General features: G+C 34.1%; 2 protein-coding genes across 2 annotated transcripts; both read right to left on the reverse strand.

The window, feature by feature from the left end:
• Positions 1 to 4: 4 nt before the first annotated feature.
• Positions 5 to 827, reverse strand: LOC114178179 (probable E3 ubiquitin-protein ligase XERICO). The gene has a single exon (XM_028063936.1). It carries the CDS (start codon positions 726 to 728, stop codon positions 213 to 215), a length of 516 nt encoding a protein of 171 aa, XP_027919737.1. The 5' UTR covers positions 729 to 827; the 3' UTR covers positions 5 to 212.
• Positions 828 to 1,985: 1,158 nt separating this feature from the next.
• Positions 1,986 to 10,409, reverse strand: LOC114178178 (vacuolar protein sorting-associated protein 27). Its single transcript, XM_028063935.1, has 10 exons — positions 10,144 to 10,409; positions 9,462 to 9,518; positions 9,314 to 9,378; positions 8,133 to 8,343; positions 7,946 to 8,046; positions 3,012 to 3,066; positions 2,848 to 2,907; positions 2,717 to 2,767; positions 2,529 to 2,607; positions 1,986 to 2,388 (listed from the first exon to the last, which is right to left on the reverse strand). The coding sequence occupies exons 1-10, from the start codon at positions 10,225 to 10,227 to the stop codon at positions 2,306 to 2,308; spliced, it is 846 nt and encodes a 281-aa protein (XP_027919736.1). The 5' UTR covers positions 10,228 to 10,409; the 3' UTR covers positions 1,986 to 2,305.
• Between the last annotated feature and the right edge of the window lie 2,626 nt (positions 10,410 to 13,035).

Below are 13,035 nucleotides of genomic sequence, written 5' to 3' on the forward strand. Positions count from 1 at the left end.
GAGAAAGAAATATAAGCCAAATGTGAAAAAAAAAGGAATATATACACACAGAGACCCGAAGTAGAGGGTGTCCTGATTATTTTGTTGCAGCAACATATACACGAGGGTGATAGAGATGATGATTCGAGGTAAGATGAAGATAACAAATAATGAATATTTGGCTAAGCTATTTTTGTGCAGAATCTAGAAAGAAAAACAAAAGAACTAAGTAACTAGCAAGGTAGCAAATCGTCGCCGAAGAGATAGAGAAGTCTCTCCACGGCCCAACTAGGCTGAGGAGGAGGCTGACAAGCGGCGGAGTAGTGGTGGCAGCAAGAATTCAGCAAAGGGGCTCTGCAGAGCGGACACGTGGGGTTGTGATTATCGTGTTCGTGCTCCAACCATCGGTCTATGCACTCTCTGTGGAACACGTGGTAACAGTTCATGAGTTCCCGAACCTCGTCCTCCACCTCCAGCTGGCTGAGACAAACCGCACACGTGTCCTCTGTCTGTGGGAGCCTGTCCTTAATCTCTCCGAAGGTGGTGAGCAAAAGGGTGGTGTCTCTTTCCCTTGTGGTCTGAGGACAGGTTTCAGGTGGGTGGTTGTCTTCGGAGGTTGTGGTTGTGTCGTTGATGAGTCTGAAGAGGAAGCAGAAGACCCATCTGAGAACTGCAATGATGAGAGCAGCCTCGTATATGGCCTGGCCTATTGTGAAGCCGGAGAGAGGGTCTTCGATGTGGAACCCCATTGGAATAGCAGCTATGGCGGAAGAAAGTGTGTGTGGGAGAGAGAAGAGAGGGAAAAGGGGGAAGTTGTAATGGGTTCTATGGCTTTTTTATAAAGCCCAGATGGGAGTGGTGGTGTGGTGGAGGCTACTACTCTGCTTTTTTTTTTTCTTTTTTTTTTCTGCTTTTTCTTTGGCTTTCCTTTTACTTTCACTCACTTCTACGTTCTTTCTTCCCATGCTTTTTTCAAATTTTTTTTATTGTTTTGTTAAAGTTTATCCACCGTCCTTTTGTGATTAGGAATAAAGGGTCACCGACGAGTCCTTAAGACTATTCCGCGTGTCATCAGGAGCCAGTGTGAGGGATGGGTTAAGCCATGCTTTTCTTTTCTTTTAGTAATCAAAAAGAATTGGATGGTTATTCACAGCTAATACAGTTGCGTCATCTGGTATCAAAGTGGATCTTCAGATTCTCTATTAATTAGATTTGATGTCTTTTTTGTTGCTTTATTTTAGATATAACACTTCTGCATGGCATCTTAAAGAATTTTACGATCAATTAACGTTGTAACTCACTTATAAAGTAACTTGGGTACGATATTACCAGGGTGTGAGGAAATTTACGTTGTAATCTAATGATATTTTATTAAAAAATTAAAAATAAATTTGTTGGAAATATTAATTCTAGATACTTACGCACTAAAATAGGACGTGACGGGTAAAGGGAGAAAACAAAGCACAGTTTCAAACACTTACTTTAATGTAGCAAATCAACGCGCTTTCAAGTTGAAAGGTTCTTGAAAATTGAGTGAACTATATATAGTTTAGTTTTGATTGAACATGTTAACTTCAGAAAAACAATAGCTTAATAAGCTTTTGGCTGCCATCAATTTCGGGCATAATTGGATTCAGTTGTTAAAATAATGGGAATTGTTAGGTGAAAGATAAAGGGAACAATAGTCAGGTTGCTTTTTCACATGATCATGAAACGTCATAGTGGTCCCATTGCATGTGTAGATTCCTAACATCCTACTCAGATCCAACCTATGTACAGTTCATTACCCCCATTTGATTAAGAAGTACGATGAACATGACAAACGGGAAAGGGTGTTCTTAGTGGAGGAGCGAAAGTGGCGGTATACGTCACAAAACAGTCAACTATGACTCATTGCTTGCAACAGAAGAGAGAAGAAATTACAAGGGCATGAAATGGGATTTTCATACCACATCATACCTAGAACCTTTCAATTTTTAGAGTTCCCCATTTATGACTGCATGTGGTGGAAGAAAGTAAGAAAGCTCAGATTAACAACACATAGATGCACGCTAAAAGAATGCTCTGATGTCATTGACCAAAGAAATTTACAAACTGGAAACTGCCTGATTTTGCCTGATTTGCGTCACTGATGAAGTGTTTTATATAGGTAGGCATACTTAGATTGCCAATTCACAAAGATGAATTGAACTCCATCTCTGTTACATATGCAGATTTTTTTTGTTCTGGCAAAAGAGAACTTTTAGACGGTGGTAATATTTGAAGCTATCTTTGGGGAGCACTGCATAAAAGACAACTAATAAAAGTAATAGATTGTTCAAATGCTTTAGTCCCTTGCGCCACCTTCTTCCATCTTTTTTCGCATTTTGTATTGCAATGTAGCCGGTGCACAATCTAAAGGTGTTTCTCCTGAACAAGAAACAGTCAGTCAGGATTTTCATACAACAATTTGCTGCATATTTTATATTTTAAAGATATTTCTTACAAAGAACAACAGAAAAAACAATATAATAAATGGTTGAATTCTAGGAAGGGAAAAGATCAATTGCCTTGTGGATTTTTGTAATCGAGGTTTGCCCCCGAATCCATGAGAGTGAAAACTATATCAGTTTGATTGAAGACTGCAGCCTACAGAGAATATTAAAATTGGTGAAGTATGATCAAGAAAATGGAATTATGCTCATGCATGTGCACAATCATGAGCAAACATTGGCAAAAGAGAGGGAGAGAGAGGTACCAAATGTAATAAAGACAGTCCTTGCTTGTCCTTGTAATTTGCATCCACACCCTGCGCATTTCAGAATCCATGAATACCACTTCCAAAAATATAACCTATAAAGGTAAGTGTCTATTTTGAAAGTGAAAAACCTCATTAAGAAGTTTCTTGACAGCATCAATATCACCATTTTTTATTGCCTCTCTTAAACCCTGAAAGCGTCACAGTTAATTCAAGATATGATTTTCAGCTCCCAATATCGTTTAGCACAATGTAGAGAAGTAATTGTTTACATTTAAACAACAGAAACATTTACCTCTCCACTAACTCCATAATCACTTTGAGGTTTGTCTGAGGTACCATTCATAGCACTGTAAATTTGCATCATAAACTATCAAATAATGACATAATAATAAAACATTCAAGAGAAAAATTAAGTCATGAATTATTATGCATGGATATGATGCTTATCTGACACGACAATATGTTTATTTTGAAAATAACAAAATGCAATACATGACCATACATATTTTAAAAATGTACAGAAGTTCTTAAAACATAATAAATATATAACTATAATACAATGGTTGGGAATCCAAATTAAAATTTGATTTCTTAGGCATTGTAAAAATAAAAAAGTATAAATATCAGCATCATCAAAGAATTAGGGCTTCATAGATTGAATTGACAAGTATCGGTAATGAGAACTCATGGATTAGAGGTGAACAGCTTATGAGCTTAACTTAGGTATAATGAGAGTCGTGATTGCTTCATAAATGTACAGTATCTCAAAGAAATGTCAGTATACCAAAAAAGCCAAAATTTTCAGATGAATGTACTTCATCACTATTCTTTCATATTCACAAGGAATAGAAGAATAAATAGCAAACAGCCATTATGGTGTCTATGGCTAGATTATAATTCCAGTCCAGAATATTTCAACGTAAATCCACTCCTTAACTTTCTAGAAATTGCTTGCTTTTTCAGCTTGAGTTTCAGATGACAGGTAAGGGAAAATGCCTATGACTTTCCGGTTACCATCTCAGCCAAGGAATACTTAATATACAAGAATACTGTTAGAATCTTGTAAATATAGTAATGATGGATATTAAGATAAATGAGATTGATTCTATATTTATGTTAATAGTCTAAAATAGGGTAATTCAATATTTTCCCCCCTATAATTCAGTAGCTCCATTATGGTCTAGACACAGAAAATTCATCATAAGCTGTCTTGTTTCTCACTTTATCAACATGAAATCTAGAGCCTAACAAGAGGCTGATTCCAAGATATCCTGATAAACCTATCTTTCATCGGAATCTTTTTTTTTTTCATCAATGTTTTGCCATTCTATTCTTGCCACCACCACTAGTCTTTTCTGACAAGCAGCAAACCATTGACATTGTCTCCTTAAGACCTGCCTATTCCCATCAATTTGATAGCTATAGGAGGCTGCATGCACCTCCTCTATCCATGTGTGTTTCTCCCACATGCCGCCAAAATCCAACAGACTTGACAACACGTCTAGTGTCTATTCCTAACACCATCAATTGGGATTTGTTTGCCTATCTTTCTATTCTATCTAGATATGGTCTCGGTTTGGTGTTTGGTGTTTGGACATCTGCTTGCCACTGTTTTGTCCTGCTTTTGGACATTATTTGGCAGTTTCTCTCTTATGCAGACCAATGTCCACCTCTGGCTCTATGAAGTTTAACACTCGGTTTTTTACCAGCCATGTCAATGCACTGCTCTCATCATTGGATGGTAAGAACTACTCCTCATGCGCTTCTCAGGTTGAACTTTGGCTTATTGTAAATGAGACACGTCTCACTAAAAAGAAAGACAATTTTTCCATAGTAGACCATCCTGTATGGAAGAAGGTTGAACTTAGTTGTGTTGTACCATCCAAGCCACCTTTCATCCATGTCTTCACCATGTATTTCACACTCACAAACCTGCAAAGCAATACAAACACATGCCAAACAACCTTTTACAAAAACTTCTCAAGGACTATTAGATTTGTGAAGTTCTCACGACCATCCATAGGGTTGCCAGATTAAGGATTCTGTTTCGATTTATTTGGGCAAGGTCTTTGTTGCTACTCTTGTAGCAGAGCTTCAAAATCATCAAAAGTTATTCATGCCCTTGGCCCTTATATGGTTTACCCACAAAGTATTATCATGCTTGAGCTCAAATCTTGGGTAGCCCCACAGCTATCATGGTCAATATTGGCAACTCTCTTTCATGTCGCTACTAAAGCCTCCTTTGAGTCTTGGTCCCTTCCTTTTTTGACTTGACTCTTCTGATTTAGTCTCTAGCAACAATAATATACCTTTACAACACAATGACGACAAAGGACGTCCTTGATGGGAACATTGTCAAAGGTTGGCGCACATAATTGATAAGCATTGGACTCTGCATGGTCAACCTCCTTTCACTTCCCAGGTTCTTTAGAGTTCTAACCCTCCTTCTTTAGCTTCCACTTCTTTGTTGCCTTTTGAACTAGTATCAACATCTTCCTATGATGACTTCTAGAAATGTTATGAAGATAGTTAGGTTGGTTCCATTGCTACTGTTGCACTCACTTTTTGGGCTCTCGGGTCCTTGATTCTAGGCCACCGATCATATCACCAAGAATAAATTCATATTTTTTCTTCTTTTTCTACTTTTGGTTATTAACCTTCTGCCACCATGGTAAATGGTTCTCAAACACAATCCCAAAGTTTTTGTATTGTCTACCATTTTCCTTGTCTTTCTATTCATAATGTCCTTTATGTCACCAGGACTTCTTGTAATTTATTGTCCATCAATCAACTAACACAATCCCTTTATTGCATCATTTCTTTTGCTAAAGATTATTTCCTTGCGGGAGCAAAGAATGTGAGTGAACAACTGACTTCAGATGCGAGTCTCATGGTCTCCATTAGCTCAGTAGGCCTTATCTTCTTGGATAAGCCACATCATCCCTGTTGGTTCATGCTTAGTTAAGACATCCAAGTCTTAATAAGTTGAAACCGTCAATCCTCGATCTTTCTAACTTAGATTTTTCTAAGTCATGTTAATTGTGTAAGCATAACCAAAGTTATTTCTTTAACTGCACTGTTAGTCATCATCCCTTTGTGTTCTAGTTCATTCAGAAATTTGGAGTTTGAGTTGTATTTCCTATACACCAGGAGGTCAAGATATTTTGTTACTTGTATAAATAAGTTTAACTATTTTATGTAGTTATATTTGATGAAAGATTGTTCATATTTACTTATTTTTATTTCTAAATCCTTTTTTCATGATATCAACAATCTAGTATCCATATTTGCACTTTGCAAAGTAATAGTGCAGGTGAGTATTTGATTACTCAATTTGACGCCTAATGACTTCGCATGGTGTATTACATCAAACATCTTGTCCTCATACTCCATCAAAATGGAGTTGTTGAATGCAAAATTGACATATTTTTTGTACCACCACAACTCTTTTCCAGTTTCATGTCCTTCATCAGGTTTTGGATAACGCAATACTTTCTATGTGATATCTTATCAATTGTGTGTCGTCATCCATTCTAAAAGGTAAAATCCCTCAAGTTCTATATTTGTACCACTCTCAATCCTTTAGTGTACCGGGTCTTTGGTGATAATATTTTGATCATGTTTTTTATTCTAGGATTCACAAACTCTCCTTGGTCTCTCATAAATGCAGGTGTCCACGATCTCTAAAAGGGTACAGGTGTTATCACCATACTCTTTGCATGTATTTCATCTTTGTTGATGTCAACTTTGAAATAGTTACTATTTTTGGGGCTTGAACCATATCTTGGTGCTCCTATCTCCTTTGTATTTCATCCAATACTTCTCCTCCAACAATTACACCTATCTTGGAACACTTTTGTCCTTCGGAGGACTTTCCATTCTTCCAGGCCCATCTCCCCCTTTTCGGGTCAATGAATGTCATACCCATCCTATATGGCTGCCAACTAGCACTAACAACACCACAAACTCACCTTCAAAGCCAACTCAGTCACCTCATCCTCCAATCCTGCCTCCTGAGTCAAAAATTTCCATTGCTCTACGAAAAAGTATACATTCTACTTATAGTCCTACTCCACCTTTTTTTTTGAGTTACCATCACATTTCTACTTCCAACTATTTTTGTCTTCCTTCCTTGTCCTCCATTTCTATTCCTAAGAATAGAATTGAAGTCTTTGTCCATCCAAGATAAAAATAAGCTATAATAAACGAGATGCGTGCATTGCAAAGAGCAACGGGACATCGAACCATGTTCCTCCAACGCCAAGGAAGTCAGTGATTGGTTGTCGATAGGCATTGTACTCAAGGTTGGTCAATACGTAATAATGACCAACTCTTCTTGATATCTCATTTGCAATAAGTGTAGTAAGTCAATTCCTCAATTCTCCATGTACGGAATATTGGAACAATTACTCACATTGATCAATACATTAAAGGAGCTCAAGGAAAGAATATTTTGTTCAAAGACAAAGGATACTCTTGACTTGTCAGATATGTTGATACAAACTAGGAAGGCTCCCCCATTGATAGAAGGTCCATTTCTAAGTTTTGTATATTTGTCAAAGAGGACAATGTCTATTGAAAAAGCAAGAAGCACAATGTTGTAAGCACGTCCAATGTGGAGGCGAGTATGATCTATGACTATAGCCAATGAAGAGCTCACACGGATCAAGCAATTGCTTTAGGAACTAAAGTTTGGGAAAGTTAAACAATGGTCACTTATATGATAACCAGATCAACATGTATATCGCCTCAATCTAGTACTCCATGAAAGGATGAAGCATAATGAAGTTGATCATAACTTCATCTCAGAAAATCATGTCTAGGGAAATAACTATTAGATTTGCCAATTCCCTGTAATCAACTAGCAAATATATTCACTAAATCACCAAAGGGGTCCTTGGATCAACTACATATGAAACAAGCTCGGTGTGCATCACCTACATACTCCAGCTAGAGGAGAGTGTTAGAATCTAGTAAATATAGTAATGGTTATTAGGACTAATTACATTGATTTGATATTTATATTATTAACTTAAAATAGGGTAATTGAATACTTTGTAATTATGTTTTCTCTATTACAAATCAATTGTGTTCTTGTGGCCTAAACATGCAGAATTCATCCCAAGCTCTGTTGCTTCTCTCTCTCTCAAACCAAATATAATTTCAGGTCAACTGGAAATTCAATTTCACTTCAGCAAAAATATATATGAATTAATCAGTCCTTACCTAAATTTGCTAGTTGAAGTGGAGCTTCTATTTTTCGGAGCAGTGTCTGTTTTCTTAGGTTTAGGATTTGATGGAGCTGCAACAACTGGGTTCGGTTTCCTCTGTCATAGAGGATAGACAGAAAAATTGAGTCTGTGAATTGCACAAACAAAAAAGAAAATATGCATATGATATTAAAACTTATAACCTGTTGGGAGGGTGCTTCAGAGGAAGGGGCGGGAGCTTCACAAATGCAAAGTGGCATTCCACACTTACACTCTTTAATGTCTGGTACAAGATTATTCGCTGCAGTTGGTACGGATTTTGAATCAGCATTTGCATTAATATCTAATTTAGAAATTGTATCCGTCACACTGTTAGCTCCGCCCAAAGAACCCTGTGGTACATCCTTTCCAGACCTGTGCCACAGAGAATATGTAATGCATAAATAATTCCTAAATAATATTGGTCTTGTGTAGAAAGTAGTGATATTTCTACAAAAACGGAAAAATAAAATACTTGTAGAGGAAGGCTAAATTGACGAATACAAAGAGGAAAAAAAAATTACAAGTTAAAAAAAAAGGACAAGAGGACGTTTTCCTTGTCATTTAGACAATTGAGCCAATGGCCCTTTAGAGTAAAAATATAAAAAAAGAAAAGAATAATGCTGATAAATAAGATATGCATTATGCTGTCCCAGAGGTTGGGGGATATGTTTTTCCAATCCGAAATTGTGAGTGAAATAAAAGTTTGAAAGTTTATCATGAGACATCTTTTCATGCTAAATAATTTATATTATTAGTTCACATAACTACTGTAAGATTAGGCTCTCAGTCTCTCTGTTTTGTAATGGTCTTTAGAAAAGGGTTTTCCCAATTAAAAATATGTTCAGGGACGATCGGGTAACTTTTTTTCATAGATGTGTTCTGTTCTGTTCTCTCTCACTTCCTTTTTTTTCTTTTCTAAGGAGAGACTCTAATCCTCCTAACACTTCGTAATCCCCTTCTCCTCATCTTCAAGTATTTATCCTTTTACAAGAAAAAGCATACACAGCTTTTGCAATTAACATTTTGCCATATCCATTAGAATAAAAAATAATTTATCTACAAAAAAAAAAGAAAACAAAATACTATTCCAAAACTGCTTGAACTTTAGAGCCTTCACAAATAAAATAAAGAGATCCGGTGTATTTAGGGTAGCCTTGAAAAAAACCTTCAATAGTTAAGTCTTACATTTATGCTTAAAAAGATCACAAGTTCCACTAAACAAGGTAGAAAATAAATTAAATTTTCAGGTACTCAAATGGTGCTTTTAAAATTCCATGTACCCAGATGATTATTGAAAAACAATAAAAAGCACATGCTATGAAGTTGTGAGAAAGTAATGTACCCTGAGTTGTTGAAACAATCAGCACATACTCGGACATTTGAGTAAATGCCAAATTGTGGTAAAGCCTACAAAGAAATATATCGTTAAATGAAGCTCATCGAGGATAACACTGGCATTAATGTCCAAAACCAAAGGCAAAATAGCATACCATTTGATTTGCTGAATGTTCATTACATAATGTTCTCCCACAGGATCGACAGTGATGCTGCATATATACATTATACAGAAGTATACAGTATAGTCACTTTCCAAAAATGGAAACTTTCCAGTGAACTGAATTTCACGTGAAATAGCAGAATTTGGACTTAGATTACATACACATAAATATGGAATATCTTACAGAGACATCCAATAAATTTTCACTATTCTATTCTCACCACATTATCTTATTCATTGATATAACATGAGCATAAGATAAATTCTTGTTAAGTGTATGTCTAAAACAGTAAAAATATATATAAATTAAACTTCATGTCTATCCAACTGCATGCCAAACCAAAAGAAAGGTCGACGCATATGTTGATAAACCAACTCCTAAGCACCATGACCAATACGACGTTTAATATAAATGCATTTAAAAGTTATCATTCTTGATCTTACATTATTAACTAATAAACTTCGTTCTAATCGCTTACATAAAAACACTAACGGACCCAACCGATTCAAACACCGACTATTTTACATCTATGATGATCCCAAAATCGCTAAACAAACATCAAAGTGTTCATAAAGTTTATTACACATCCAAAGAGGGGGCGTAACATGATAGAACTAAAAAGCAGAAATTCTGATCGAAATTGGAACGAAGGTGAGGAAGATGAGAGATGTACCCTTCTTCTGAAGGTGTTGAAACCGCAATTGCAGACAACGCATCGCGCTGCTTCTTGGAATTGAGGAGCTTCAGCAGTTGACATGATCTTCTCTCTCCGCTTCCAAATTTTAGTCTCTGTGTGTGTGCTGATCAAATCAGAGTCACGAGAATCAATTCATTTCTCGAAATGGAGGATCAGGAATAACATTAATTTTTGTTGGGTTGAGGAGTGTTCCAAGATTGTGATTTTTTCTTGGACCCTGTTCTTTTCGGAGAAAATATAAAAGTGGGCCTATGCCCGAAGATTATATAGGCCTCACTATAGGCCTGAAAATTGTATAGCCACTTCATTTGTTAATTTCTATTTATCATCTTTTATTTAAATAATTTTACTTTTTTAATAAATAAAAAGTCAGTTATATAATTATTTAATAACAAAATAATTAAATAAAAAATTAATTTAAAATTTTTAAATAACTTCCTTCCTAAAAAACAATTTTATATTTTTTTTTAAATCACAAAGCATAATACTTGATTACAACTATAATACCTAATTTCACATATGAATTTATACCTCGTTTATGATATACCTCATTTATGATGATTCATTATTGACAATAGTTATCAGGAAGTTGTTCTTTTTAATATGGCTTAAATACCTTTTTCGTCCTTATTTTCGTAGTGTTTGTTGCGGATGGTCCTCATTTTGACATAATGTTTAAAATGGTCATTATCTTTACCGAATGTTTAAAATGGTCCTCATCTTCGCAATTCGTGTTTTATTTGGTCATTTTCTGTAACGCTGTTTAAACCAGTAACAGAGCACTGTAGGTGGCACTGTTTGTATTACGTTGCATTGGGGTGTGTTACATGTACTGTACAAGTGTGGTAATTTAGAAATCATGCAGAACATCACAACAATTCAAGCAAAAACAAACCATAAAAATAGAATTACGAAAATCCTAACCCACGAGCAAACACAACCCAGAAAACCCTAAACCCACTTACATTGTTGATGATGATTAACTGGAAAATTGAAATGAAGAGTGCGACTGCAATCCAACGATGAAATGGCAAGTATTAGCTGCTTCCTCTGCAAATCCGAGCTCAGGAAAGACAAATATGAAGAAATCGCCTCCAACGATGAAGAGCGCGACTGCAATCCAACTCAAGCCCTGATTGCAAAATTTCCCCTAAATTAAAAATTTAACATTAATTAGTCATCTATACAATACACGTAACACATTCCAATGCAATGTAATACAAGCAATGTCATCTGTACAGTGCTCTGTTACTGATTTAAACGATATTATAGAAGATGACTAAATAAAACACAAATTGCGAAAATGAGGATCATTTTAAACATTCGATAAAAATGAGGATAATTTTAAACATTCTGTCAAAATGAGGATCATCCACAACAAACATTACGAAAATGAGAACGAAAAATGTATTTAAGCCTTTTAATATAATAGCACGTGTGTATGCAAATATGTAAGATATTATACGAGTCGGTGATGATATTTTAATGTTATTAAGTTAATATACAAAATAAATTTATATTTATTAAAAATAAAGTGAGATGAATGGAGAAAATATGAGAAAATAACTTTTGATGAATATGTTAATTTTAAAAAATTTAACAAATAATTATATTGTAAAAAATAAAATTGAAATTATGAGATGTAAACACAAAAAAAATAATCTCTTTATATATAGTTATAGAGTTGCTTAGAAGGCTTTGGAGTGTGAAGTTATTAAAAGTCAAATCTAATAAGAAAGATAAAATATATTAAAATTATTAATATAAAAAATATATTAAGCTCAAAAATATAAATTAATATAAAATACTACAAAAATAAATAAAAATATATTATCATAAATATAAAAATACTCCAGTTCATTCTCTCTTACCTTACTATTGAAGTGATACTACAATTAAGGCTAAATGTCTTTTAACATGGTTAAAACTTTTTACAATCCTCTACTCTAAATTATTTCCTCTCAAATATACCTCTCATTTCTTTTCCACCTTATCTTTCACTCCATCTATTTATAAACCAAATTTATTTTATTTTCTAAGTTAATTACATGAATCAAATGAAACATTGTCTCTTATTACCTTATGTCATTTTATTCTTTTTTATATCTCTTATATGAAAGATAAACTGAGAATATTATTTTAGTTAAATTTTGTAATAATATATATATATATATATATATATATATAACTTAATTATACATATAAGTGGAGTATTTATTTATTATTATTATTATAATATTTTATTGTTATGTTTTTTTAAAAACCGATTCAATTTTTCATGTTTAGACTTTATTTACACAAAATATTTTTAAAATATGAATTTAATCATAGGAGTCAAATCGTAACTTTTTTAACTTTTATATTTAAAGTTAAAAATAGTAATATAATTATTTAAAAATATAGATGTTGTCTTCATGTATCAATCACTAAAGTTGGTTATCGTGACGAGAAACATCACACTACAGAAAGTATCCATAATTAAATAATACAATAAACAACAACATAAAATAGGTGGACAACATAATGTTTAATTATCCAATTATACTTCATCACAAAGTATGTAATTTTATTGCCACTTAGTTTCTTAACTATGAATACATGGTCTTTTTTCCACGAGATGAATTTTGTTTGGAATTGCTGAGTATATACGGAGTGCATATCACCAAAGGATAGTGGTTGGACCTAAAAATTCAATGTAAGTGTACTATATTCAACATATTACATAAAACTTCACAAGGTGTTTTAATAATGCATAACTAAATAATATTTTCAATATGAATAAGTTTTCTATTCTTTATAACAAATTGTGTATAAAAGATGGCACTGTTTTTTACATTAATTTCTTATCCATAATATATGTTTTTTTTA

Source organism: Vigna unguiculata, chromosome 3, assembly GCF_004118075.2.
Source record: "Vigna unguiculata cultivar IT97K-499-35 chromosome 3, ASM411807v1, whole genome shotgun sequence".
In the NCBI taxonomy this organism is placed as follows: domain Eukaryota; kingdom Viridiplantae; phylum Streptophyta; class Magnoliopsida; order Fabales; family Fabaceae; genus Vigna; species Vigna unguiculata.